The 27,837-nt window shown below is 41.4% G+C and overlaps 1 protein-coding gene across 6 annotated transcripts; it reads right to left on the reverse strand.

The window, feature by feature from the left end:
• Positions 1-675: 675 nt before the first annotated feature.
• On the reverse strand, positions 676-23,224 carry glyr1 (glyoxylate reductase 1 homolog (Arabidopsis)). 6 transcript variants are annotated; one of them, XM_034226467.1, is made up of 16 exons: positions 23,057-23,224; positions 21,412-21,448; positions 21,243-21,322; positions 21,013-21,151; positions 19,966-20,076; positions 19,086-19,169; positions 17,775-17,828; positions 14,900-14,950; positions 13,981-14,054; positions 13,738-13,837; positions 12,663-12,773; positions 12,475-12,576; positions 5,837-5,999; positions 4,549-4,728; positions 3,707-3,831; positions 676-3,508 (listed from the first exon to the last, which is right to left on the reverse strand). In XM_034226467.1, the coding sequence occupies exons 1-16, from the start codon at positions 23,092-23,094 to the stop codon at positions 3,434-3,436; spliced, it is 1,524 nt and encodes a 507-aa protein (XP_034082358.1). In that variant the 5' UTR covers positions 23,095-23,224; the 3' UTR covers positions 676-3,433. The 6 variants fall into 6 exon arrangements, with proteins under 6 accessions (XP_034082358.1, XP_034082357.1, XP_034082361.1 ...); XM_034226466.1 differs by having other exon boundaries at positions 13,738-13,861; XM_034226470.1 differs by lacking the exon at positions 19,086-19,169.
• Positions 23,225-27,837: the final 4,613 nt, after the last annotated feature.

The raw sequence follows: 27,837 nt of genomic DNA on the forward strand, positions 1-27,837 counted from the left end.
GGACATGGAGGCTCAAGCCTCAAGGGTGTGGATCTTCCAAAGACAACCTTTCTGGAGTTGGCCTTATATGATTCTATACCTTTACCTCCGGTGTATTATTCTGCATCTACCGGCAATCCATAACAGCTAAAACAGAGTGACTGCAAAATCAATGATTGACTTTCATTGGTCTTCTACCATCACATGTTTATTTCCCTCTGTGCTATAGAGCTTTATTTTTGAACAAAAACTATTACAAAACAAATGAATGTTGCACTTATTGCTTTATCAACAGTGCACCCAGCCTGTGGTATTAACGTCATCTTATACTTGCTAGTTACTGCCTCTTCAAAAATTCTGATGCCCAAAATGTTAATTATTTCCTTTAACAATTGGGGAGGAAAACAATAGTGTCCGCTGCAGGTGTTTTTGTAAAGGTTTTGAGCTTTAAAAAGTGTGCGGTGTGACTCGTTCTTTGGACTTTTATCAGGAAACATTGAGCTTGGGTCTGAGAGCTACAGATAAGATAGGACAGTTACACAAAGATCAATACGTTTTTAATGCATCGAGGGACAAATATCAGAGATCAAATTAACAGACTAAATAAGATGGGAAACTAGCTGCATTTCAATTGCATTTTCTATTATATTTGTGTGACAATTTAACTAGGAATCAGTCATTAAACACAAATACATGTCCGTAATCAGGAGAGAATTTATTAAACAGCACAAAAGTCTTGATACTTCCACATGTACACAAAATCATAAATATCCCCCGAAACCAAAGGTACACCCTCCTTCCTTTACCGGGATCCGAGTCATTGTTATTTAAATGCCATAAACCAGATTATATAAACCACACAATAACCAATTTACACTTGAACTGAACGATCTACGGTATTAAGACACATATTTTAGACTGTAGTCAAAAACACAAGTAGTATTCCCGGTTATTGTGGATATAAAAGAAAGCCTACTCAACCTAATGTGCTATTTACACCTGTCTTCTAAAAACCCATCTTTACACTGCAGTGTGGAAGGGCTATTTCAATCTAAAAGCTTTAGCATTTCTTTGACAAATAAAACTGGAACACATGCATTGTTTTATGAAAAACTCATGTATGTACCGTTTAACTGATGAAAACTGTGGGCTCGAAAGAAACTAAACACAATGAGCTCTTACAGGTTTTGATGGTGCACGCTTTCCTGTGTCTTCATATCATACTGCATCATGGGTAAAAGCGGCTTGCTGCCATGTTTAACTCACATGCCAGAAGGTGACAAGACAGAGCTATGATGAGCTCCTTATGAGAATATATTCCATGTTTCTTTTGCATATGTAGGACATTAACATCTGCATTAGTTTGGGTGTGATGTAGGACATTAACATCTGCATTAGTTTGGGTGTGATGTAGGACATTAACATCTGCATTAGTTTGGGTGTGATGTAGGACATTAACATCTGCATTAGTTTGGGTGTGATGTAGGACATTAACATCTGCATTAGTTTGGGTGTGATGTAGGACATTAACATCTGCATTAGTTTGGGTGTGATGTAGGACATTAACATCTGCATTAGTTTGGGTGTGATGTAGGACATTAACATCTGCATTAGTTTGGGTGTGATGTAGGACATTAACATCTGCATTAGTTTGGGTGTGATGTAGGACATTAACATCTGCATTAGTTTGGGTGTGATGTAGGACATTAACATCTGCATTAGTTTGGGTGTGATGTAGGACATTAACATCTGCATTAGTTTGGGTGTGATGTAGGACATTAACATCTGCATTAGTTTGGGTGTGATGTAGGACATTAACATCTGCATTAGTTTGGGTGTGATGTAGGACATTAACATCTGCATTAGTTTGGGTGTGATGTAGGACATTAACATCTGCATTAGTTTGGGTGTGATGTAGGTCTTCAAAGGTCGAACATTGTTGACAAAATGCTAAATGGGCCTTCATTGGACAGGACACATTACAGATGATTATAAATCCAAATGGATGAGGGTATTATATTGACGCAAATAACTAAGAACCACAGTAACAAAACTTGACCCGTCTAACATAATTATACTCAACATAAACTAGACACAAGTAGATCCCTACTAGATAAAGAATGTTGGAAGCAGAAAACCACAAGAACATTTGAGTTTTCAGAAAATGAGTTTTTGAAGGAGTATTTCATATATGTATGGAGCAGGAACATTTACAGTGTAATACAAACTATGTAATGGACACACTGTTTGAGTGTGAACTTGTGAAGACCTCCACTACACAGTCAAGACCATCCTTGTGATGTGACCATCTGCCCCCCCCCGCCCCCCCTTCATTAACCTGAATCCTGTTGCGGGCAATGTAAGAAATAAATAATAAAAAAGGAATCCATTGATTGTTACGTTTCCATATCTATGAGCTCAAGTCTGTGTGTGTGTGTGTGTGTGTGTGTGTGTGTTGAGTTTTGACTGCTGTAATGGTTTATCAATATAACATCTGTGGAGGTGAGTAGGTTGAAAGAAATGAAGCTGTCCGACCACCGAACAACTTCAAAATGTTTAGTTTATAATTGAATACTGTCCAATGATAGTCTCAAATTGGCTTATGAAACCCAGCCACCATTTAAAGCTCCAATTAGCAGATCAAAAGACGATTGAAATGGGGGCATATTATCTCCTTTCGTTAAAAAGCAACTCAAAAAGTAGACATTATCTAGTTTCAGAGTAATCATTTAAAAAAAGAAAAAAGTTTAATGAGAACTCTTCCCAAACGTTAGAACAAAGGGTTTCAAATATAGAAATCTCAAGATCAGATTTATCAATAATTACTGCATTTTAAGGCCTCAACACTTCGGTTGCTCTGTCCTTAAACTGTTCCAGATAGATCATAAACACTAACGTAAATGCATAAATCATCTCTTCAAATATAGAAACAAGCAATGGCCAATCTGCACCAAGCAGACCTAGAAAGAAACAGAAATAAATACTAATGTTGAAAGACTTGAGGGGTTACACAATATTAAGGCAACGCAGTGGCATGTTCTTGGTGTTTTCTCTCGTGGAATTCAGGACATTTAAAAAAAAAAAGAAGCAAAAAGCAAATTTCACACTCAATTAAATATACTCATTTTCCCATGAACGAAAAAAGAATCTTCTTTAGGGCGATCCATCCAGGAAACCCCCCCCGCATGACTTCTATTTCAGCTGTCAGAAACTAGACAAAGCAACTGCAGTAATACAAGCTCTCACAGCAATTATATCACAGTACAGTCAGTGCAATGCTCAAGGCCCCCCAACTAAGGAATAACAATCCCCTCAATTGTGGGCGCTAACATGGCGGCTGCTGCTGTGGCAAAATGAAGTCAAATAACTAGAATTTAAAATGAAACAAGAAATGCGTTACTCGACAAGGGAGAAAGAAGAAGGATTGAAGACGGTGGGCCGGATCCCAACCGGCTCAGTGGATGTAGGCTCTGTACACAGCAGAGATATCGTTGTCTGACTGGTCCAGTGCCTTGGCCCTCTTGTAGACCTGCAGGGGAACAGCAGGGAACACAGGCTCACTCTCATTGCATTTGTTATTCAAGCAAAGTCTTCCAAAGTCTTATCTTGTCAAAACAACTGGGCCAATATTTTAACACAGAAGTCCTCACATTGAGCAAATGTTTTCTTTAAAAATGGTTGGAACCCTGATAGAACGCGTTACACTGAAGACAGCGGGGAGTGTTACCTCATTGGCTGCAGCGGCCATGGGGGTGGGATGGTTGGCCGTGTCACCCATGGAGATGGCTAACCTCAGGTCCTTCTGAATGTGTTTCAAATAGTAGTCCGGCTTAAAGTTGCCCTGTAAAATATCTGGATGATATAGAAAGAAAAGGTTTTATTGGCCCGAATTCAAACACATACACATTTGTTTTTGTTAGAAATGGTCTAATAGCAGGGTATACGCAGGAATCCTGAAGTCTAATTGAATACCTTTTAAGACCTTTTTTAAGACCCTTTCCATACATTTTAAGACCTCATCGCAACTTCGAGTTCTAACCGGTTACATTGGAGACACACTTTACCTCACATTTACTATATACAGTATGGATTGTAAGATAGCTCAACTAAACAGCTTGTGATGACTTCTTATCATAATTCAGATAGAACAAAGCACAAGAGAATGAAGTGTGTGACCAACCCAATGCATTGATTTAGGCATTGTTCCCAAGAGTGCAGACAGACTACTGAAGCCTCCTGTTTCATGTTGTCGTTGCTGTGGACCTTCTTAATCGTCGTCATCTTAAGCGTCTTTGGGTTCAAGAAAAGTATAAATATAATTTATTATTATTGGGAAATGCCGTTTAATACTTTTTAATAGCCTTAATTTTCGCTAAATTGATTTATCAACTTCATCAACTTTTTAAGACCACGCGGACACCCTGAATAGGGAATATGAAACCTGTTTTTATTGCCACACCCTTTTTATAATGTACGATACCTGTAACGAGGGACATGCAGGAAATAAAACACAACCAGTGAGCAGTGTTCAGGCGATTCAGTAGAGAAATATCCTGTGTGAGCACATACTTTGGCATTTCTGGTCCACAAAGGTGCTTGCCATCTGGCCCTGGCTCAGGATGTCCAGGAAGGTCTGCTGTGATTGGCCGGTGGCATGGGCCAGGGTCAGCCCTTCTGCAATGGTGGCCATGAAGCTGCCCTGCACCATGTTGAGGATCAGCATCATCCTCGCTGCATTACCGGCTTCCCCTGGAAACACAAACAAGCATTTGGAAACACATAAGATGTGTCTCCACCAGAGGTCGCGTTAACCGAATATTTTCCGTCTATGACGGATTTTTTTTTAAACAATGACGGAAAAATTTGAAAGCATTTTGACGGATTAGAACAAACTCGGAACAGCGCCAAAGTTTCCCCGCAGCGAGGCTCCGGTGTTAAGCACGCCCGCCAAAAAGGAAATGATACCGTTTCCAAACCCAACTTTGCCCTACAAATCATTGAAATGTCTGAGTTTTGGCTTTACGCTGTGCGCACTCCCGCGAGGTGCAGTGGGCATGCATAACACGGCGCTAACAGTTCACAAGCGTGCGCCCCGCCCCCCGTTGACAGTTCACGACTGTGCTCTTCCCCCCCCCCCCAGAGTGTAAAGGCCGACGGGTAATATATTTTGACGGAAATGTTACAATCCTGTCCGTCAAAATGACGGGCAGTGAAAAAGTCTAGCGCAACCTCTGGTCTCCACACTGAAGTGACAATCATCCTCAGCGCCTCTACGCCTGGAAGATGCTCTTCAATCATGTTGGGTTGCCACATGGAAGAGAACCTGCAGATAAAAACCTACAAATTAATGCACACAAAATGTGTTCATCTGACGGCATCGGGTAGATCATTGTGTGACAGAAACCAGACAGACCCACCCTGACCGGTTGTCAGCTTACAATCTACCCACACTTTCATAATGGACATACTTGAATCACTCATTTTATCTTGCAGAGTTGGATTTAAAGATTGTTAACAATATGTATCTGAAGCTAGCAGCGGTTTAGCTTGGTGCAGAGGCTGGAAGCTTTTCTGGCTCTGTCTGCAGTTAATGCATCCCCCTACCAGCTGTTCTGAATAATAACACGTTTCAATTCCTACCAAGATGTAGTGCTAGTATAAAATAACCAGTCTGTTTTATTGAATGTGATGTATCAGGCTTGTCTGTTAATGACCAATAACTCACTGACGTCTCTGTTGGTTGCTTGGCAACTGCACAGAGCCAAGAAATGTCCAATAAGTGGTTTGTGTTCTATGTTAAAACTATTGTGAGAGTCTCTAACAGTAAACCCAGAGCCTGTGTCTCTCTGGTGCGTACCCAGGAAGAAGGAGGTCTTGCCCATGGCTTGGAAGCAGCTGCTGCAGTCCTCGTACACCGTCCTGTCCCCCGCTGCCAGGATGACCAGCATCCCATCGTTGGAGAGCTGCTGGCTTCCTGCCACCGGAGCCTCCAGGAACCGGCCGCCCCGCGATGTGATCACCTTACAGTCAAACAGCAGAGAACTCTTTAATACACAAATACTTACACTAAATCAGGGGTATTCAACTTCAACGAGGTCCAGTTAGACAAAATGTCCCCATGCAAAGGTCCGGAACATCAAAATGTCTAACTTGCTTTATGAATTAGTGTGATATATATTGAAGTAGCCTGTAGCTTTATCAACGTCTGCATGTAATCAACAACTGACTGCCAATCAAATAAAGAAAGTACAATTCAAAAACAACAATATTTATCGTCAATTAACATTGAACTAAACAGATATACAGTAAATACTGTGGATATGTGTAATGTTCCTCTCGGGCTGCATTTACAAATAAAATAGATAAAATAAATAAAATAGCTTTTGAAAATATGTGCATCTTAAAAGTGCTTAATTTCAGATAAATAAAATAAAGTGCAGCAGCAGCTTGAGTTTCCCTTTTTCTTTGTTAACCGTTTCACATCATGACATAACAGTTTCAGCAGATTATAGAACAATATCAGTCTTTACACATCATAACAATTGAACAGTTTTAAAGTTTATCTTTCTTTCCCTCACTTTTTTTTTGTTCAGTGAGAGAATTGAGCTGGAGCTTGTCCTGCCAGGAGTTTAGATCTGGGCTGAAATGGTGTCAGGGCTATTCTCATACACATGCAGGTGCTCATTGGTTAGCCTCGGTTAGCTCATTGGTTAGCCTCAGTTAGCTCATTGGTTAGCCTCGGTTAGCTCATTGGTTAGCCTCGGTTAGCTCATTGGTTAGCCTCGGTTAGCTCATTGGTTAGCCTCGGTTAGCTCATTGGTTAGCCTCGGTTAGCTCATTGGTTAGCCTCGGTTAGCTCATTGGTTAGCCTCGGTTAGCTCATTGGTTAGCCTCGGTTAGCTCATTGGTTAGCCTCGGTTAGCTCATTGGTTAGCCTCGGTTAGCTCATTGGTTAGCCTCGGTTAGCTCATTGGTTAGCCTCGGTTAGCTCATTGGTTAGCCTCGGTTAGCTCATTGGTTAGCCTCGGTTAGCTCATTGGTTAGCCTCGGTTAGCCTGCCCTGGAACGATATTTAGTTTTTGTGACCTCAGGTCTGACTTGAGGGAATGTTTGGTCAAACACTTTGTGTTTTGTCTCATAGTGGCGTGTTGTCTCTTTTAATGAGCGCCACGGTCTCTGAACAAATGAGACACACTGGTTCTGTGCTCCCAGTGGGCAGGATGAACATGAAGAGTCCACTCAGGGTTAAAAGCTCTGTTCTCACTGTCCACGTTCCTCTTCTTGGAGAGCGCCATGTGTAATTATTTGTCTCTCCCTGTCTGCCGCTAACACGCCTGTTCACTCTCCTCTCCGCTTCTCTCCCTGTATCGCTCACTCGTCTCTTTCGTCCTCTGTAGGCGGCGGTTAAAATAGAATCTCCCCTCCAAAATTGAAATCCCCTATTAATGTATTGATTATAGGTCCGGGTCCGTATAGGTCGGCGTCCGGACTCGGACCGCGGTCCGCCTGTTGCTGACCCCTGCACTACACCAAGATAGCTTGCACATCTTCCGGCGCAAACTGAAAACTCATCTCTTTCGACTCCACTTCGAGCGTTAGAACGATTAACGAAGCACTTTTATACTAATAAAGGACTGGATTACCTAAAGCCAGTTGAGTAGCACTTGAAATGTTTGGCTCTATGAAACCTGATATACTTATATGATTCTGTTTTCTTCAAGGTTGTGTCTTCCTGGTCGAATGTACTTATTGTAAGTCGCTTTGGATAAAAGCGTCAGCTAAATGCAATGTAATGTAATGTAATGTAACCAATGACGAAAACTGATACTACTTTATACAAATGAGATGGAGAAGATAAGCCACTAACTCCACCTGTACCCTTGACCCAATACCCTCCACATTTGTTAAAGAGAGCATCCTTCCCAACTCATCGCCACCATCATTAACTCCTCCCTCAGATCTGGATCAGTTCCCCCCTCTCTCAAACTGGCTGCTGTCACACCCATTCTCAAAAGACCTGGACCTGGACACCTGACATCATGTCCAACTTCCGGCCCATCTCAAATCTCCCCTTTCTGTCAAAAATACTTGAACGTGTCGTTGCCTCACAACTTAAATCCCACCTCAGCTCCAATGACCTCTTTGAGCCATTTCAATCCGGTTTCGATGAAAACACAGCACCGAAACAGCTCTTCTGAAAATCACAAACGACCTCCTCCTCTCCTCTGACTCCGGCAACCTGAACATCCTCATCCTCCTCGACCTCACCGCAGCATTCGACACCATTAACCACACCATCCTGCTGTCCCTCCTTGAATCATCACTCAACATCACCGACACTGCACTCTCCTAGCTGAAATCCTACCTCACCGACAGACATCAGTTTATCAACATCAACAACTGCACCTCCTCCACTGCTCCTCTGTCCCAAGGTGTCCCCCAGGGTTCGGTGCTTGGCCCCCTCCTCTCCATCCTCCCCCTTGGCAAAATAATTTGTGGCCACAACCTTCATTTTCACTGCTACGCCGATGACATCCAACTTTATATCTCAACAAAAACCATCACCCCCACAACACACTCCACTCTCACCAACTGTCTCTCAGAAATAAAAGCATGGATGCAAACAAACTATCTCCAACTGAACAGTGCCAAATCAGACATCATCATCATCGGCCCCCCATCCTGTATCAACGACATACAGAATTTCAACTTCACCATTGACAGCCACACTCTACCCCCCCCCTCACATCCGCAACCTCGGAGTCATCTTCGACAGTCAGCTCAAATTCAACCACCACATCAATCACATCACCAGGACCGCCTTTTTCCACCTCAAAAACATTGCCCGTCTCCGTCCATCACTCTCCTCCTCTGCTGCTGAAACCCTGATTCATGCATTCATCACTTCACGACTCCACTATTGCAATAGCATCCTCTACGGCAGTGCTTCTCAAACTTTTTTCAGTAATGTACCCCCTTTGAAACATTTTCTCAGCCAAGTACCCCCTGACCGTCCCCGGACATTTTTGACAGAAAAAGCCTATACATAATTTACAATATAGTGATGTTCCATCAGTGTGTGATTTATTAACTCCTTCATGCATGAATTACAACAAACTAAGGATATTTTCATCTTTATGCATGAAAAAAAAGAATATAACGAAAACAAAATTAAAACAGATTTTAAGGAGTTTTTCAATTGAAGTAATATATGTTTAACAAACCAATGAACAAAATTATATATTATGAAAAACTATAAATACAATACAAAAATTGAACATGTTTATATGAGGACCCCCTTAGTGTTTCAAGGAATATTTTATTTATTTAAAATTGTGTTTTCTATTTAACTTATTGTACTAAGATTATTTTTGTAATCATGCATGGTATTTCTTTAATTAACCTTTATTTTTTTTATCTCATACCCCCTGCAGTACCCCAATGTACCCCTAGGGGGCCACGTACCACCATTTTAGAATCACTGCTCTACGGCAGTGATTCTCAAACTATTTTCAATAATGTACACCCTTTGAAGAAAAAAAAATGCAGCCAAGTACCCCCTGATCAGCGCAAAACTATTTGTTGGGAGGAAAAAAGCCTATATAAAGAGGTACAGTACAGTAGGGGTGTAACGGTTTACAAACATTTTGGTTTGGTACGTACCTCGGTTTTTAGGTCACGGTAATAAAATATATATATATATTTTTTTATTATTATTAAACTGTGAATAATGTATTCACTCAAATAAATACAAAATATAATAAAATAAACATTAAGGTGCAGCATTTCAATGAATTGAAATAATCTGTATTTGAACTTTACTGTACTAGTACTCACAAAACATAAACTATTAGTTTTGGGTTTTTAATTATTATTAAACTGTGAATATTCACTCAAATACAAAATATATTAATATAAACATTAAGGTGCAGCATTTCGATGAACTGAAATAATCTGTATTTGAACTGTACTGTACTAGTACCTAAGCAGCCAGCTTGACATTATGACTTGCTTGTCATTGTATTTTCATGTTGTTCTAAAGAAAGATGAACTTGTCCACATTGCTTGCCGAAAGGGCAGATCTGCTGGCACTAACAATGTCTCCTGCTGTGGAGAACACCCTCTCTAGGGACAGTGGCAGCAGATACAGCCAGGTAGCGCTATGCTAACATGGCAACATAAGGATACTTGGTGTTTGTAATAGCTTTGGCTCGGTCTGAACTCTCTGCGAGTGGTGGAGGCTTAAATGCTAGTGGGAGTTGGGTTTGCACTTCAGTCTTTTTTCTTTTGGTACCGGTGATATTCACGTTCGGGTGATGCCTTTTCAAATGAGTGTGCAAGTTTGATGTATTGCCAGCCGCGTAACCAATGTTAGTTGAACAATGCCGACAAACAGCTTTGGTTCGGTCCACCTGTCTTTGTCCGTCATCCTTGTACGTAACTGCGAAACCAAAATGTTCCCAAACCGGAGACTTCAATGATGCTGGTGGATTTTTGAGCTCAACTTTATCTGCGTTCGCCATTTCGACAGTTCCTCAAATGACTGACTACATTTGAACGCATCCCTGTGACCAGCTCTCATAGTATGCCTCTCGTCCAATGAAATGACTTGCTCGCTCTATGACGCGTTGAACCCAATGTGAGCAAATTACTCTGAATGCTGCGACGCAGCACCTGAGATTACTTCCAAAAGGTTGTTCACGTTCTCAATATTTTACGTTTAATTTTATATTCGTTCGGTACACTTCGGTACACCGAACCGAAGGGCCCGTACGTGTACCGTTACACCCCTACAGTACAGCCTTGCACCATCTGTGTCTGATTTATTAAAACAACAACCTTGTAACTGAGAAACACTTAAATGCTACATTTAAATGTTTACAATCCATCACTAAATTCATGGCAAACTAATTTTAACATCATGCAATAACACTAAGACGACATTAGTTGCATTGAACTGATCTTTTTAATAAGTTGTACTAACAATTTAGTGAGAAACATGAGCTTGTGCTTCACTGAGGAGCTTTGTCATTCTGACAGGGAGGCAAACTGCAGATATTACACTTCGTGTTTTGAAATATGTGTAACTCTGTTCATATAAAACCCACACTGCTCAAACTTCGTTACTTTTCCTAAAATTGGTATTTTTATCTATTTTTTTTCATTAACATAAAATAAATCTCACGTACCCCCTGCAGTACTCCAACGTATCCCTAGGGGTCCGCGTACCCCCATTTGAGAACCACTGCTCTACGGCATACCACCCAACCTCCTCAATAAACTCCAACATATCTAGAACTCTGCTGCCCTCCTCCTCCTCACCCACACCCACTCCCGAGACCACATCATTCCGTCCTCCAGAACCTCCACTGGCTCCCCGTCCGTCAAATAATCCACTTCAAAGTCCTCCTCATTACTCACAAAGCCCTCAACAATCATCCCCCCCCTACCTCACAGACCTGCTCCACCACCACACTCCCCCCTACCTCACAGACCTGCTCCACCACCACACTCCCCCCTACCTCACAGACCTGCTGCACCACCACACCCCTTCCCGCTGCCTCCGCTCATCAAAAGCCAACCTCCTATTCATCCCCACCCGCATCAATCACCGGACCTGGGGGGACAGAGCCTTCTCCGTCGCTGCCCCCTCCCTCTGGAACTCACTCCCACAACCCATCAGAGACTGCACTGACCTCACCACCTTCAAAACACTCAGCTCTTCAATCTGGCTTTTAATGTGTGATTGTTTTTGTATTATTATTACCTCACTCCTCTGTACCTCTCCGACCTCCTGCACATCAACACACCCATCCGCACACTCAGGTCTTCTGCTTCCCTCAGCCTCACTGCACCCCCCTTCCGTTTAACCACCATGGGGTCTAGAGCCTTCAGCCGCTCTGCACCCCGCCTCTGGAACTCCCTCCCACCTGACATCCGCAACACTGACTCTCTCTCCATTTTCAAATCACGCCTCAAAACATATCTCTTCACACTCGCATATCCACCCTGATCATTATCCATCACACATACTCTGTTTTATTGATTTGGTTATTTGATTGATTTATATACTGCATTGTCTTGTTTATGTCTCTTATGCTGGTGTTATGTATTGTGTATCTTGTTTTTTATGTGTTTGTACGGCGACCTTGAGAGCCTTGAAAGGCGCCTATATAAAATAAAAGAATTATTATTATTTGACTTTAACTATATATATTTATTTGTTGTTCTTTTCTTTTCACTATATCTGTAAAGCGTCTTTGAGCACCTGTAAAAGCGCTAACACAATTAATCTGTTATTAAGATGAAGTACACTATATCCATGTCAGAAAAAACATAAATACAATAAACTAAATGTTGCAGAGGATGTTAGTGACCAAGTAAATGTAGGAGTCTATATACATATCATTAGTTTCACAGTGTACTTGGGTGGGGTTAAGACTACACTTGAATTGTTCCTACAGGAGTAGGAGTGTGTGTTGCAGCAGTGTGTACCTGTGAGATTTCTGTGATGGTCTCTGGGTCCACGGTGGACATCTCTATGTAGCACTTGCCCGGCCTGATCCCCTGCAGCACTCCACTGGGGCCCATCACCAGCTGCAGAGCAACAAACACACAAGCTCTTTTACCCATGAGCCAGCCAATCACACCTCCACAGGAAACTGAGCTCAGATGGTACTCACATCCCGTGCCGCCTTTGGGTCAGAGACACAGGAGAAAGTGATGTCACATGTGGAGGCCACCTCTGCAGGAGTGCGGCCTAACCGGGCCCCCTCCTGGGTGAACAGGTCGCACTGCAACACAGGAGAGGACATTTCTATAGTTAGTTTTTATTATGAGTCACATGTACCAATCTCTGGTATTGTAATGCTGATTGGTAACCTCATTTTGATTCATATATGTTATACCTGTGTTATTCTATATTGGTTATTTTATTCTCTTTGCTTTGTAATGACTGTTTTTAAATACCATTTTATAATGTGATCCGTTGCACTATTTCTTAATGCTCTTAATGTTTTAAATTGTTGTAAAGCACTTTGAATTGCCTTGTGTTAAAAGGTGCTATATAAAATAATTTTCAGAAGGAATAAATGCTTATTTTTAAGATGTCTAACTCTACACATTTTAAGGTGAACATTTTTGTATCAATATGTTCCGGGTTGTATCAGTGTTGTGTGCCTGTCTGTCCGTCATGAGGTTTCTATATGAATACAACCAACGTGACCTCAAATGTTCCTTTAGCAGGGTATCCTGTCGACAGCCTGACACGAGACAACTATCTTTGCATGTGTGCAACTCATTAGCTGGAAAATAAACTAGTGTTACTGCTCTACGAATTAACCCTCTTCATTTTCAGTGGCTGAATGAGTCTATAAAACTCTGACAACTTAAAAAAGGCTGCACGATTAATCAAAATGTAATCTATCGGCATATTCAAATCGCAGGAGGATCAATATTAGTTACAGGCAAAACGTATGCAAATAACCTTGTAAAAAATAAATGTTGGTGTTCCATAGATGTACGGTTTACAAACGGTATTCCACAGAATAAAATATTAAATATATATTTATTTTACATTTAGTGTGAAATCCACAGCCTCTGCTTCTTCACAATAAAATATACAACAATTGAAACACCATTATTCCTTCAACAATGAGAAAAAATATGCAAAAAAGATAAATTCCTCCAATATCGTCATTCATATTGCAATATGAGTTAATGAGATTGATCAGTGACAGGAGTGTGTTCTGTTAGTACCTTTTCTGCTGTGCGGTTCCACACTGTGACAACATGACCCATTTTCAGCAGGTTGGAAACGATCCCGCTCCCCATCAGCCCCAGCCCCAGGAACCCTATCCTGCAGGACAGACATGAAACATTCCTCATGTGGGTTAGCTATAAGTAAGATGAGTAAGAAAATACAAAATGTTATCTTAAGGGATCTAGTTATATAATAGTAATTGTGTGATTTAGTTAATAGTGTTCCTAATGTGCAGGTACCTCTTATCTGTAGGTGTGATGCTGCCGTTGATGGCTGTGCTGTCTGCTGCTTGGATAGATGTTGACCCTGTGTCCTGCAATCACAAGACACGCTTGAAGAAACTTCATACTGGAAATACTATAGTATAACATCTAATAGTAGAAGTTCAAATGAAAAATAACGTCAATCCTCAAAAAGTTGGAACTTTTCCACTGGTAGTTACTAGGGATGCACCGATACATCGGCATTGGACGATGTTCGCCCTACTTACTGGCCTCGGCAAATGAGGTGACATTCATCAATGGTAGTGGCCGATGCTTTTTTGTTGCGTTCCATCATAACATCTGCAGCACCCGTAGTTCGTTTATATAAAAAAAACATTAACTAAAGAAAACCAAAAAACAACATGTCGGCAGTGTGGGACTATTTCACTGTTTCACCATGAGATCCGCGATTTGCAAAAAGTGTTCCGTTGACACGGCCCGGGTATAATAAACAGGGCGCTCTCTTTTCCTCTCTCCCTCTCCTGACACCCCGTCAGTATCCGTCTCATGCAGCTGGCTGATCCAGTAATGAGTGATCCGACAGTAAAGACTAAATATTTTCACAACTAGTGTAGGTAGATTCAGAGGTAGATCAAATAGCTAGGTCTAACTCTAAAGGTGTGTTTTGCTCCGCTCACCGGTCCCTCACAGCGGGCAGAGCTGCAGGTGATCCGCTGCATACTTTCTAAACAGCTTACTATGATGTTATAATAACGAACTTGCTCAGCCTTTGAAACTGAAACCATTTAGCGAGAATTTTTTTTGTTTTTCCTGGCAGAAAGTGGAATAACAACAGTGGAAGAAAATTACATTAAAACATCGGCATCGGCCAAATTGTTGTTCTTAACATAGGCCAAGAAATGTAGCACCGGTGCATCCCTAGTAGTTACTTCACCTCTTCAATGATCTTCAGGCGCTTGCTGATGGGCTCCATGGACGAGGCTGGCTGTGGGCAGTGAGGACCAGAGAAGGTCAGAACAATCATCCAAACTGTACACATGCCTTACCAATATGGCTTTTACTGTATCTTAATTCAAACAAACTATGCGATAAGAAAATGATCCAATAAGTACTCATATAAATACAGAATATAGACTATAAAATAACACATACTAACAAACAGCATTTAATGTAGAAGAGTCTCAACCCCTGTGGGGGAGGCATGATGAATTAAGCAAAAGCAAAATCACGACTACTCGTACTGGCAGCCATGCAAATTGGCGATAGTTTACACCACAATAGAATAAAGGGGTTGATTTGATTTGTGTCGGGTCATTCTTCACATCTAAATGATGGATTCAAAAGCATTCTCCATTTTGGTGAGTTTCCTCTCCGTGAATAGAGTGGTGCAGTGACGAGTCCTACAACCCAGTGTTGTAGTCAAGTCACCAATTCACGAGTCCAATTCACTCTCGAGTCACCACTCTCCGAGTCCAAGTCCGAGTCACCCAAGAAGAGTCCAAGTCAAGTCCGAGTCACAAGTCTTCATGTATTAATCTTAGTGAATATATGTGTTGAAATGTAGCTGCTCCTCTACATTGCTTTTATCCTGTCATGTTATACTAATGTGTCTATTGAACTGCTGTGAAGCCAGTTTGGCTACAATTCTTGTATTAGGTGCTATACAGATATAAAGCTTATTACTAATATCAATATTATTATTGTAAATGACCTTTAACATGTCTAACTATATTTAAAATGAGTTACCTTTTAGAGAAGTGATTACATTTATATGCCAATATTTTCCTATGGTAAAGTTTTCGTTTTGCACTTTTATTTTAATAGTAATAAGATCGGGACTCTTATTTTGAAGGAACTTTTACCGTTTAAATCGGTTTACTGATAAAGATTTAGTCCCAGAAAGCACATGGCTACTTATTATGCAAAATGACCTCATTCTGCATGTTAAGTAGCCATGTGCTTTCATGTTATCGGCTGAATCTTTATTTATTGATTAGATCACGTTACTCTGATGATAGGGTTCAAGACAGCCTATATGTCTGAACTCGATCCTTAGAGTAATGTAAAGTTACGGAGCCTTCTCTTCAATATTGTTTCCACATAAGGAGCATTTTGCGCTGCTCTTTTCCAATGTGGAAGCAGAATGTGTGAAAGCATACAGCAGGATGCGGGGTGTGTTTCTAGACATCTCTAGACTGGAATAGCGGGGCCCAGTATGTGAACTCGCCTCACAGGTGCACACGCCAGGATAGAGGACATCAGACTCCAGAGAAAACTTGCTCAAGTCCGAGTCCAAGTCGGAGCGTCAATGTACAAGTCGAGTCCGAGTCATCGTGGGGGGGGGGGGGAAATTCACGAGTCCGAGTCCAAGTCAGCCTACGCGAGAATTCACGAGTCCGAGTCGCGTCAATTAGTGCGAGTTTGAGTCCAGTCACGAGTCCCAAAAATCGGCACTCGAGTCCGAGGCCGTTTCTCAATCTCGAGGATACTGGCTTCCTACGTCATCGAGTGCCGCCGAAGGACTGTTCCAATCTCTAGCATACTTGGAATTCCACCGAGGCCGCGTCCTTGGTTTGGGGGAAATTTCGAGGCTGCACATGAGTAGACTTCGCGTCCTTAAAATCCCCACAATGCTTTGCGCACAGACCAATTTCAAAAACCCTTGCGGAGAATGGCTGAACCGACGCAGCACATATTGAAATGTAAGTATGTAGTGGCGTAGAACATGTGTTGGTAAATATGTTACTTTGTTACATTTGTTATCACCAAAAATGTGTTCCGTGAAAGTAAAGCAAGTTCATAATTAGACATCGTGAGGTAATTATTTTCGGTACAGTTTATGTTGAAACCGTTGGAGAGAGTGGCACACTTGTTAGCCTGTTCCATTCTTCTTCGTTTTCCGAAGCCGTGGCTTGGAAGCATACTTGCTTAGTTTCTGAAGGAAGTGACTTGGAAGTACGCGACTACCAAGCCAGCATCCTCGAGATTGAGAAACGGCCCGAGTCCAGAACTTGAGTACTCCATCTCTGCTACAACCCAGAAGTGAGTCAGCATGTTACCACTGCCGGTTCCCTCGTCTCAGAGTCAATAGGCTTTCTCCATAGGATTTAGGAAAATAGCTCGAAATAAGGTCTGTGGAAAATGAACCCGTTTGATAAATGCACGTTTTGGCGCAGGAGCTCCAACAAGGCGTTTAGGATAGAGAAACCCCGAGTTGTACGGGGAGTGGTTTGCAATTCGCCCAGCCAATCAGAAATTGGAACCCTTTCTCCTGCTAGAGAGCAGGGACTTTCCTGGGGAGAAAAGGTTCCCGAAAAAAATAAACGTTTGGTGTGAGCGCAACATCCCAGGAACTATCGGAACTATTTCTTGGAAAAGTACTCCGGTGTGAAAGCGCCTATTGACTCGGAGACGAGGGAACCGGTAGTGGTAAAATGCTAACTCACTTCCGGGTTTTAGGACTCGTCACTGCACCACTCTATTGCCGAGTTTATTTGTGTGGATAACATTTGCTCAGTGTTTTTTCCGTGGTATTGTTTGTGAAAGGTAAAAGGAGGAATAGATCTGGTTACGCTGCCTTTGTCAAGTTCGAGGAACACTGTTCAGCTTGGGTGTGCCAAAAGAGAAGTGAAGATCTTTATCTATATTGACCAAATCAGATTCACAATACTACAGATTCCCAGATCCTTTTTTTAACAAGATCACACTTCATAACCAAACTGCTATATGAAACTACTACCGATAACCAGACCTGGATAAAAGAAAAAACGAGGTGTAGATGTGAAAATATTTAGCATGCTTCCTCTTACCTTCTCAGACTGGCTGAGGAGGAAGTGATGGAAATGTGGATCATCTTTCACAGGCTGTAACAGAATAAGATGTCATTGTGAAAATGTTCTCTTTGCATGAGTATAGAAAGATGTTAGTCTACATCACACCATGCTGACTAAAATTACCAAGATTATTTCTACTAACAAATAGCTTTTTAAACCATTTTGCCCTGAAGTGTTAATGCTGAGATACCTACATTTCCTGAATATTCCTAAATTCCCAGAAACATTTAAAAATTCACCTTTTAGATTTTACAATAAAAAACTCCATAAATAATGAGGACACTGTACATTTTTAGAATATATTATATATATATTCAAGCCAATCCAAACTACAAGAACATCATTTGCCATTTAAGAGAACTACAGATGTGCCGATTAAATAGTTCTCACACAAATGCACAGGTTTTATTTAATGTAAGTGATGTCAGGAGGTCATTACTTTACAGATCTACACTCATCAACTACTATTCCCCAATCAGGAAGTAGAAATCAATTATAAAGGTAATGAAAACATAACGTTTACATTTCTTTTGCAGTTCATCTGTATGACTTCTGAAACTATATTATATCTGTGAGCCAAGCTCCACCCATAAAGCCAATCACTGCCACAATCTGTCCATGTAAGTATAGACAGTGTCGAGTCAGCCCTCACAGCTTCAGTTTGGTGTGCACAAACAAATATTTGCTGTTGTTTGGGTTTGAAAACAATAAAATATGATTTCCAACAGGCTTAGATTGTATTAAACATGTTGTAGTATTGCAGAGGAAAATGCAGAGAATGAAAAGTGTAATAAGGAAGTGAGCAAAGTGTGTTTACAAATCACCAGAGCAGAAAGAAGGTTGTTGAGTGTCTAGTACTAACCCACACTGACTTCATTTCAAAACAGGGACGACTAACAGAAATACAGTTTTTCTACATGCCTATTTTGGACTAACGCCTGCAGCCGCTAAGTCGCCATTTTTTGATATTTGTGAAAATGTTTCCACTGAAAATGATAGACAGTTATCTACAGTTTCATTACTACCAGAAACTGTCACAGAGCAGGTCAAACATTTGTGGTCGAACTGAATCAAACATCATCCTTCTTTTTGAGCCGCCTCATGCAGAGTTGGTGACTATCTCAACAGCACACGCCAAACAAACAACACACAGGTTCAGGAGTCAAGAGTGAGCAGCACAAAGGTCAGAAGGAAAGGTCTGCAGGTGCTGGTGATAAAAGCCAAAGCTTAAAGTCAGGTGGAAGAACAGCAAGGGCAGGCTTGTTGGGAGGGGGAGGGTTCACCTACACTGCTCTCCCATTTGTATCCTGAACCGGGTCCAGCCCCCAGCCTCTCATGAGTGGACGGCTCGGGGTCAGAGTCAGTTAAGTCCTTAAGGAGGAGAGAGACACATTTTCACCTTCTAAACCAGAGGGGGAATCTTTAGAGGTTCATGTCTGTGGGATCTTTTTCTGTCATTTAAACAAGGAGACAGTGTTGTGGTCCAAATATTAAAAATGTCCATTCACCTCCACTGTTATTAGGATTGACGCCGAAATAGGCAGGCATTTTAATACCTGAATAGACAAAACCAAAGTGATGTGCATAGATAGATACCACTAGAGGTAGGTGAGAACATTTGTTCAGTGTCATTTAGGCGAATGGATATCAGACATGTGAAGTTGTGACAACATAAGCTCCACGGCCTCTGCTTCTTGACATTTCCTCTTTGAAAGTGTCCTAACATGGATATGAAATCCAGGTTTCTGAGGAGAAGATGATTAAGGAACTTAAAAATGAGGGTGGTTTAGAACCAGAGACACTGAATACATCTCACTTTGAGGGTATTACTCAGAAACCAACTGGATTATACAACATGTATATACCACACCATATGAATGAAGAACTAATACGTAATAAAACCTGACAGAAGTTAAGGATAATACACTGAATTTAATGTCTAATAAGGTACCATGGTGTTGGACTACATTATCGTTTGTGACTGGAGTAAATATGATCCAATAGCTATGTCAGTGAATGGCTGGTTTTGAAGGTGGACACAATCAAAAATCACAGATCTCATTCTCAAGTTGACAATTCCTACAGATAAACAAAGGAGCATGTTTCAATGCAAAACGTTGATGCGGCCTGACAGGACAGACGCTCAACTCGTCTGTGTCTTACTAACCTTCTCAGAGGGGTCCTTCAGGGCGCTGAGGTCCTCATCATCCTCCTCAAGTATTTTCAGGGGCTTGTTGCGTGTCTTCTTTCCTTTCGACTCTGCTTTGCTGTCTGAGTTCTGTTAAAACACAGATAATCATTTTGTGCTGCTATTTTGGCGTGCCAGGACACTTCTCAGTAGTCTGACAACCTTTTGAATGTAGGGCGGTTCTAAAAGAAGCACATGACATGTACACTGAGCAAAGGGATAACTGATAAGTTAACTGCACTTATTCGGGTGGGCAGATAGCCTAAAGAGAGACCTTGGGTCCTACTGAATAAACATTTCACAAAGCTAAGTGTGACACTTCAGAGTATTTCATGAAGGAAATTCTCCCTTCATTTAATATCATGAATTTCAAAGCTTGAAAGGAGCATGTCCCACATCTGTGTTGGTGTTGGTTGAGCAATATCACAACTAATGCTTGCATCTGCCTTTAAATATAACTGAGTACAACAATGTCAGTAGAGCATTTGTTGTCTTTTATACCCAGTTACCATGAAATCAGCAACATTGATGTAACATGTGTAATTGTTAAGAACCTTTTAGGCATGCATTTGCCAAAATAGATCATATAAGTGTGTTCAAGTAGCAGTTAGATATTAGCGGAATAATCTTCACAATATATGACAAGCACTACACATGTATGGCTAATTTACAGTATAATAATCTAAGATCTGACATTCGACTGACAGCCAACGATCAGCTCCTCAACCAATACGTTTTAGTCAATTGTCGAGCAAAGAAATCCGTGAATTTCATGAAAAGCCACATTTGATGGTGTCTCATATTCAGTGTCTCCCAACAAATATGTTGTGGTCCAAGGGTTATATTTTTGACACGCTTCACCTTCTGTTAATCATTTCCTAGAAGTCTTTGATCTTTACACACCCCCTTCTCCCAAAATGCTTTCTACAGGGGACGTGTTGTTTTTTTGATGGAAAAACACAAACTATCTAAACATGCTAGGTACAACTCCATGACTGAATGCTGCGTGGTAGGACACCCCCTCACCTGTTCCTTCCCCTTGGCTTTCTTCAGGAAGTCTTCCACTGCATCCACCGCCTGCTGGAAGCGCTTCCCTTTATTTATCTTGATCATCTCCTCTTTGTGGGGGTGGTAGGGCTTCAGCTGTTCTACTTTGATCCAAGCACTGGGCAGGCACACAGAAAATCAGCTCAAATATACGATGGAGAAGGAAATGCCAAATCCGTCTGAAAAGGCACCCAACAAAGCATACTTACTGGTCCTCAGTTCCAAAGAATTTCACAAAATGACATTTTTTGCCCCTGGGCTTCTTCAGGTCCTTGGGAGGGCTTACGACCTAAAATAAATAAAAGTCATTAGCTTAACATTTGATTTACAAATATACAGATGTATTCTTCCTTGAAGCAGCCGTTGGCATGTCCTTACCTTCCCTGGCCATGGTGGGTATCGACCAAGCTTCCCCCTGAAAGAAGAGTTCAATATTTAGACCTGTGTCCTTTTTCTTTTATAGTACACAGACCCAGTACAACATGCTCTATGACCAGTGGTTCTGATGCTGGCGTAGGTCCAACCTTGTGATCAAAGACGACAGGGTATTCACTTTTAAAAACGAGAAAGATGTTATGCGTATGTGTACAAACATATATTTATCAGCATGTGTGTTGTGAGGCCACTTCACTTTTTTACTATTACAGTGTAATTGACATGTCATGTGGTGTTTTAATTGTTTGTTTGTTTTGCTTCCCACAATGCAAAATGCATAAAAACTGCAGCACTGCAAAACAGGTCAAATATATTAGGATACAAGAACATTGAGAATTGACAAATTAGAAACACTTTAATAGTATAATGGAAGTGCAATGATATCTAATTTGGTGAGCTGAATTATGTTTTATTTAGTTGAGGCTGTCAGGTCTCTTTAAGTTTGTCCTCATAAATTGTAGAAATATTTCTCTTGACACACTGCATGCTTTTTCAGTGTTTTAACAGCAACTCGGGTAAGGTAACTCCTGTACCTCAAACTTACAAAGTAGTCATATATTAGGGTGGATGCTATGTATTTACCAGTAGCGATGTGTCATCATTCAATTAAGACGGCTCCTTTAAAAGCAAGATTTCGGAGCAGCTTTAAGCAAGACGTAACAAGAGGAACAAACACTCCTGCTTGACTTGCTGTTGTTCTGAACATTACTGAAAGTTACAAATACCAAGATATTTTACTTAAGAAAAGTGGTAATACTACAGTGTAAAAAATGCTCAGTTTCAAGTAAAAGTCCTGCATTTAACATCTTAAGTAAAGTGAATTTATATTTCACTTACGTTTATAATCTGATTCTGTGGAGTCACTAGTGAAGAAAAAGTACCCCAAAATCGTACTTGAGTAAGTGTACTTAAGTACACCAGTGGCAATAATACATGGTAATCCGTGTTGCTAATGTACGAGGCAACGCACCCCATTTTCTTTGAGTGTGTATTGTATCCTGCTGATAACACCACAACAAGAACACAAACTGGTACAACATGACACTGACACGAGAAAGTTATCTATCTGGATTTAAATTGATCCAAATTCAGAGTCCAATGGAAACTTGTAAATCAATATAGATAAACGCCAGCTGTCTGCGGAGAACATGTAGCAGCAGCTAACAGGAAGAGTAGTGTATACAGTAACAGCTAGCTGGCGTCGCTTATGCTACAGTGCTAGCTCAGCTCGACACAGATTGGACATTAAAGAGCGTTTGGTGAAGCTGAACATATCAACCTGTCGGTATAATACTTTAAAATGTTAAACGACTGGTTAGTATCTGAAATAACTACATTTCGTTTAAGTCTTAACATTTTCTGTAGCTTATCTGCTAGCTATCTGCTAACAACGGCTGCTGGCTGAGTCAGCTTTGCTAGGAATTGGTTTGGGTTGACCATCAACTAGCCCATTACGCAAACACGTCCATTACCTGCATCTGGTTAACACCAACAAAAAAACATGAACAACTAGATAACACACTACGTTATGCAAAGCAAGGTCATTTAGTAGAGCCAGCGGCGTTTGAAATGTTTAAAGGTTATTTACCACACTAGGTCCCCGATCCTCAGATGCACCGTCGCCATCTTACAACTTTAATAAAACGTCGCACTGAATGACTGAATGAGGTAGAGCAAACACACACACACCCACTCATCCGAGCCCCCAGTAAGTGCGCCGGACTCTGTGCCCAACATGTGTCCAAACGGCGGTACTGCAACTTCCGTATCAGTCCATGACGTCACCTGGCCCAAAACAACTTTTTCCCATTGACTAGGGAAAGAGACGTCTGTAAATCGGTGGATTTTTTTTAAAAACTAAATATTATGGACATAAACGCGAGTGAAGTCTAATCGGACAGGAGAGGAGACACGTAGCTCTGCATGATAACCTGCAGCTCCTCCCGCTGTGATGGAGCGATGAGCGGAACAAAACACACACTTCAAGTTAGATCATCACCCTTAGCTATTTTAATGACCTCTACCTAAACTAGTTATAAAATATGTTTATTTTTACTGTCGGGTCACTCATTAGTTACTGGATCAGCCAGCTGCATGAGACCACGGATACTGACGGGCTGTCAGGAGAGGGGGAGGAAAAGAGAGGCTCCGTCCTCTGTGTATTATTCTTATATTATTATATGTCGTTATTCATTTGTTTTAAAGCTCAATAAATAACAAAGAAGACCTTTGACCGGCACTTTTCTAATTTTGTCCGGAAGATTTAAACTTGAACGGATGTGATGACGCTGCACAGCTGATCGTCTGACAGCAGCTCTGTCCCCGTTATTTCCACACACCCCCCCGCCTCTGTTAGTACACATTTACTGACACAAACATTTGTATCATCTGTTGTAGACCCCAATAAATAAAATAAAATAAGAACTAATTGTCAAAAAAGATAAACGCCATTCTTAAAATGTATAAACGAACAATAGTTTGATGAATATTGATTAGAGTGCACAATAGAAATAAAATAATTGAGAGAAGAAAAATAGATATATTATCTATCAAAACCCAGTTAGATTAACATTCATTGGATTGCACACTTTGTTTGTTTGTTTGGATATGTAGCAAATTAACATTTTAATAGCACTTAATGATTGACTGAATGGAAATGACAATAAATGAAAATGTAAAACGAAAAAAGCGATCATGAAAATGTTTCCAATAAATGAATTAAATGATTTTTGACCACTTTGTTGTTCAGATATATCACATATTTGTAACTAAATGAGACATGAATTGAAACAAAACACGGTATAAACTGAGGAGTGACTCCCGTGAGGTTCATGTATTTTCTTCACTCTGCTCTCATGTCAAGAAGCATCAGATCAGTGCATGCACTTGCCTCGTCCAATCAGTGAGCGATACACAGTAAGGGGGCGGGGTGAGTATCTGAGGATTTCATCGGAGGATGGTCTGGTGGTTCCTCGGTTATCGCTCCTCCATGATCGCTCCTCGCTCCTCGATCCTCGGTCCTCCGGCAGAAATAAGAGCGGTAAGACGGTACTCAAGATGGCGCAGGCAAATCAACTTCCGGTGAGACCGAGGACCGAGGAGCGAGGAAATTAAAATAGTCGACCTGAGAAGCAGCCCCGGACTGGCCATCGGGAGGACCGGGAGGTTTCCCGATGGCCTGGCCTGTTAAGTGGCCTGCTGGCCTGAGGATTTTTTTTTACACGTATTGTGAACGCAACGCTGCGCAAATGTGGGTCTGACTCTGGTCTGACTGCCTCACAGAGGGTGACTGGCTGTCTACATGATGTGGCCTGCCGACATGGTCACTTTCATAAAGATCATACACTAATGCCCTTGATTGGTCTCTGTGTGTCATTCAAGCTCGGGAGGGTGTGTGTGTGTGGCGCGAGAGAGAGAGAGAAAGCGCGTGCACCGGTTACGTGTATTGTTGTTGTTAGCATCTGGTGCTAGCTAGCTGCGCTAACGGATAAGGAGCTGTTTCAACAACAAGGTGGGGGGAGAGTCCTCTGCTGTCAGACTGAGAGATAACTACAGCTCAGGTGAGGTAAAGGACTCTGAGTGTTAACTTTACATAGTTAACTTAGTCTAAGTTCTCAGTGGGTCTCAAACGGTTTGGTCACCATTTATGTAAACACATATTTCCATTTGAGGGGGGAGTGATTAGTAAAATATGCATGAATAATACAAATACAATGTTAACTAGGTGAAAAAAGGTAAGATAAACTTTTAAAACTTGTTGAGAGCTAAAACTAGTCTTTGCTTCTGCCTCAAAGAGGAGCAGGGGGAGAGGAGGGAGACAGGAGAGGCTGATTCAGGAGCACAGACACACTCACTACTATAAATGAACCAAAAACAAATAAATATATAAGTTTCAATGTTTTTTCATATTGGATATGGTATGTTATTGGTTATGGCCATGTTCTTATGATTTTATGATTATTTAAATGTATACAGTTCTGTTTCATATAGGTGTAGTCTCTCTCTTTATTTCCCCCTCAAAATGCACCAGATTGATGCATTAAGTCGGACCCCCCTATAGGATTTGAGGTCCACCCCCACTTAAAATATGTTCACATGAATAGGTTCCTAAATAGATTTGCACATTTTTTTTAAATAATAACCCATGTCCATATGTTTATTATTGGGTAGTAGATTTCAACTAGACTAGAGGGCTATCACTATGGGCAGCAACGCTGTAAATATTGACAAATAAATCCAGCAAAATGGTACAAAGAACTGGTAGTGGCCTGGCTGGGTGTATAATTCCCAGCCTGACTTATTGTCCCAGTCCGGCCCTGGCCTGCGGCACAATATATATATCAAACAGCAAGGCCAACAGCATTGCGCAAAGACGCACACTTATCGCAAATACATACACAAATAAAGGGCAACATAGAAACCACTTTTGAAACATTGTGTGCGTGGCACCACAAACACTGGTAAATCACGAGCAAGGCACACTGGTTAAGGATGGCAGCTTCCTCATCGCTGCACTCGGAGAGAAATAGACGGAGACGATGAACTGCTGTTAGCTCTATTATGGCATTGTGCATGTCGTGAGAGGTGTATGTTGCTGTGTGGGGAATGCTTTCCATTATGTTGGCCAACTCTGCATCTTTGTACTGCAGCGTATACTCAAACAGTGATAGGAAGAGCCCACTGCCTGACATGCTGTGGAGTGAATCGTGGTCACCTCTGAGAGGGAGTTGGTTGACAGCTAAAAAAGCTATAATATCAATGACAGCTGACACGTAATAATGGTTCCGTGCCAGCTGATCTGCACCAAAGTACTAATTTCCTTATTTGTTTCCTCGCGTATCTGTCTCTCTCTCCACAAACTCTCACATGAAATGTGTTCTTTTGATGCGGCATGTCTTAGCAGTCCTTTATCAGTCTGTAATGCGTGTTTCCAGACGCAAAAACCTTTGACAGTAAAAGCCGCATCAGATGAAGACGTATTGACTTTAAACGGTCTACAGGGGAAACAAAAGGCTGCGTCTGCTTTTAACGAATCTTCAAGCCATGGTCTGTTGTGTACCGTGCGCTTCTTTCCTGAAAACAATCTCCCTGGAAAACGATCCAGATTCACCTGTTGGGTTTATTAACCCCAAGATCATCTGGGGCTGTTGGTCTTTGAGCGGTTGCTGGCCCAATAGTATGGGCTCAGAACAGTCTCATAAATACACACATGCACACAGAAGGATTCACACTTGTATTTCCGGATCCATACTTGTGTTTTTCAATGCACACACAAATGTGTTCCGTTTCATATACATGTAAATAAAATCCAAATACAGAAAAAAGTTTTATATATGTATTTTTGATCCTCACTTATTACTTTCCCGTTTAAATCCCCTGCACCTGCAAACACAAACAGCTTTCTGTGCACGGATCGCTGTGCATTCGTGTGTGGGTTTTTTGAGACTCCCCTGACGGTCAGCCGATTCATACTTGTAATTGTTTCTATCTATAGCCAATCAGATGTCTCCTTCATTCTAAGCCAATCACATGAGCGCGCCCCCACGAGGGTAAGATTACTTCATATACGCATTTTGCGCAGTCCGGTCAGCTCGCTAAACAGAGGGCGGAGCATCAGGTGATCATGCAGAGCAGCGTGTCTCCATCAGACGCAGCAGCTGATCTGATCTCTCTCTTGCGTCCCTTCACTCGCGTTTATGTCCATATCGATCAGATCCAGCTCTCCTGATCGGCCTTTATAGAGAGCACCGATCGTACTATACGACGCTGAAGTTGGCTTCCGATTCAGAGCATCCGATTCGGCAGTTAAGGGGAAAGTTAAGGGACATTTAATTTACAGCGCTGAGCGAACAATCCTCCGTGTTTGAACCTCTTAAATCGCTGCATAGCCGATTTATTTGGACTGGATTATCCCAGAGGGTCTAAATAACCCAGTTTGAGATTTGTGAAACCTTTATTCTATTTGTGAAAATACAAACAAGGGAGATTTCAGTGCTTTTTTCACATGTAGACCACATTAGACCAGGTCCTGATCTAAAACCACTAGACCTAGACTCATCAAATCTGGCCTGGATTATCCCAGAGAGGCTAAAGATTCTTTATAACACAGTTTGAGATTTGTGAAACCTTTATTCTATTTGTGAAAACACAAACACAGGTGGAAGGCTGAGGTTGCTGCAGCAGGCCAGGATCAGGATCAGAAAGTGAACCTCCCAGCTGGGCAAGCCTTTATGCCAGGGGTGGCAAACTCATTTCAGTTAAGGGGCCACATACTGCCCACTTTGATCTAAAGTGGGCCGGACCAGTAAAATCATAGCATAATAACCCACAGGCCCTATAACGACAATATTTCTGTTTAAGTGCAAATAA

Source organism: Gymnodraco acuticeps, unplaced genomic scaffold (assembly GCF_902827175.1).
Source record: "Gymnodraco acuticeps unplaced genomic scaffold, fGymAcu1.1, whole genome shotgun sequence".
NCBI classification, from domain to species: domain Eukaryota; kingdom Metazoa; phylum Chordata; class Actinopteri; order Perciformes; family Bathydraconidae; genus Gymnodraco; species Gymnodraco acuticeps.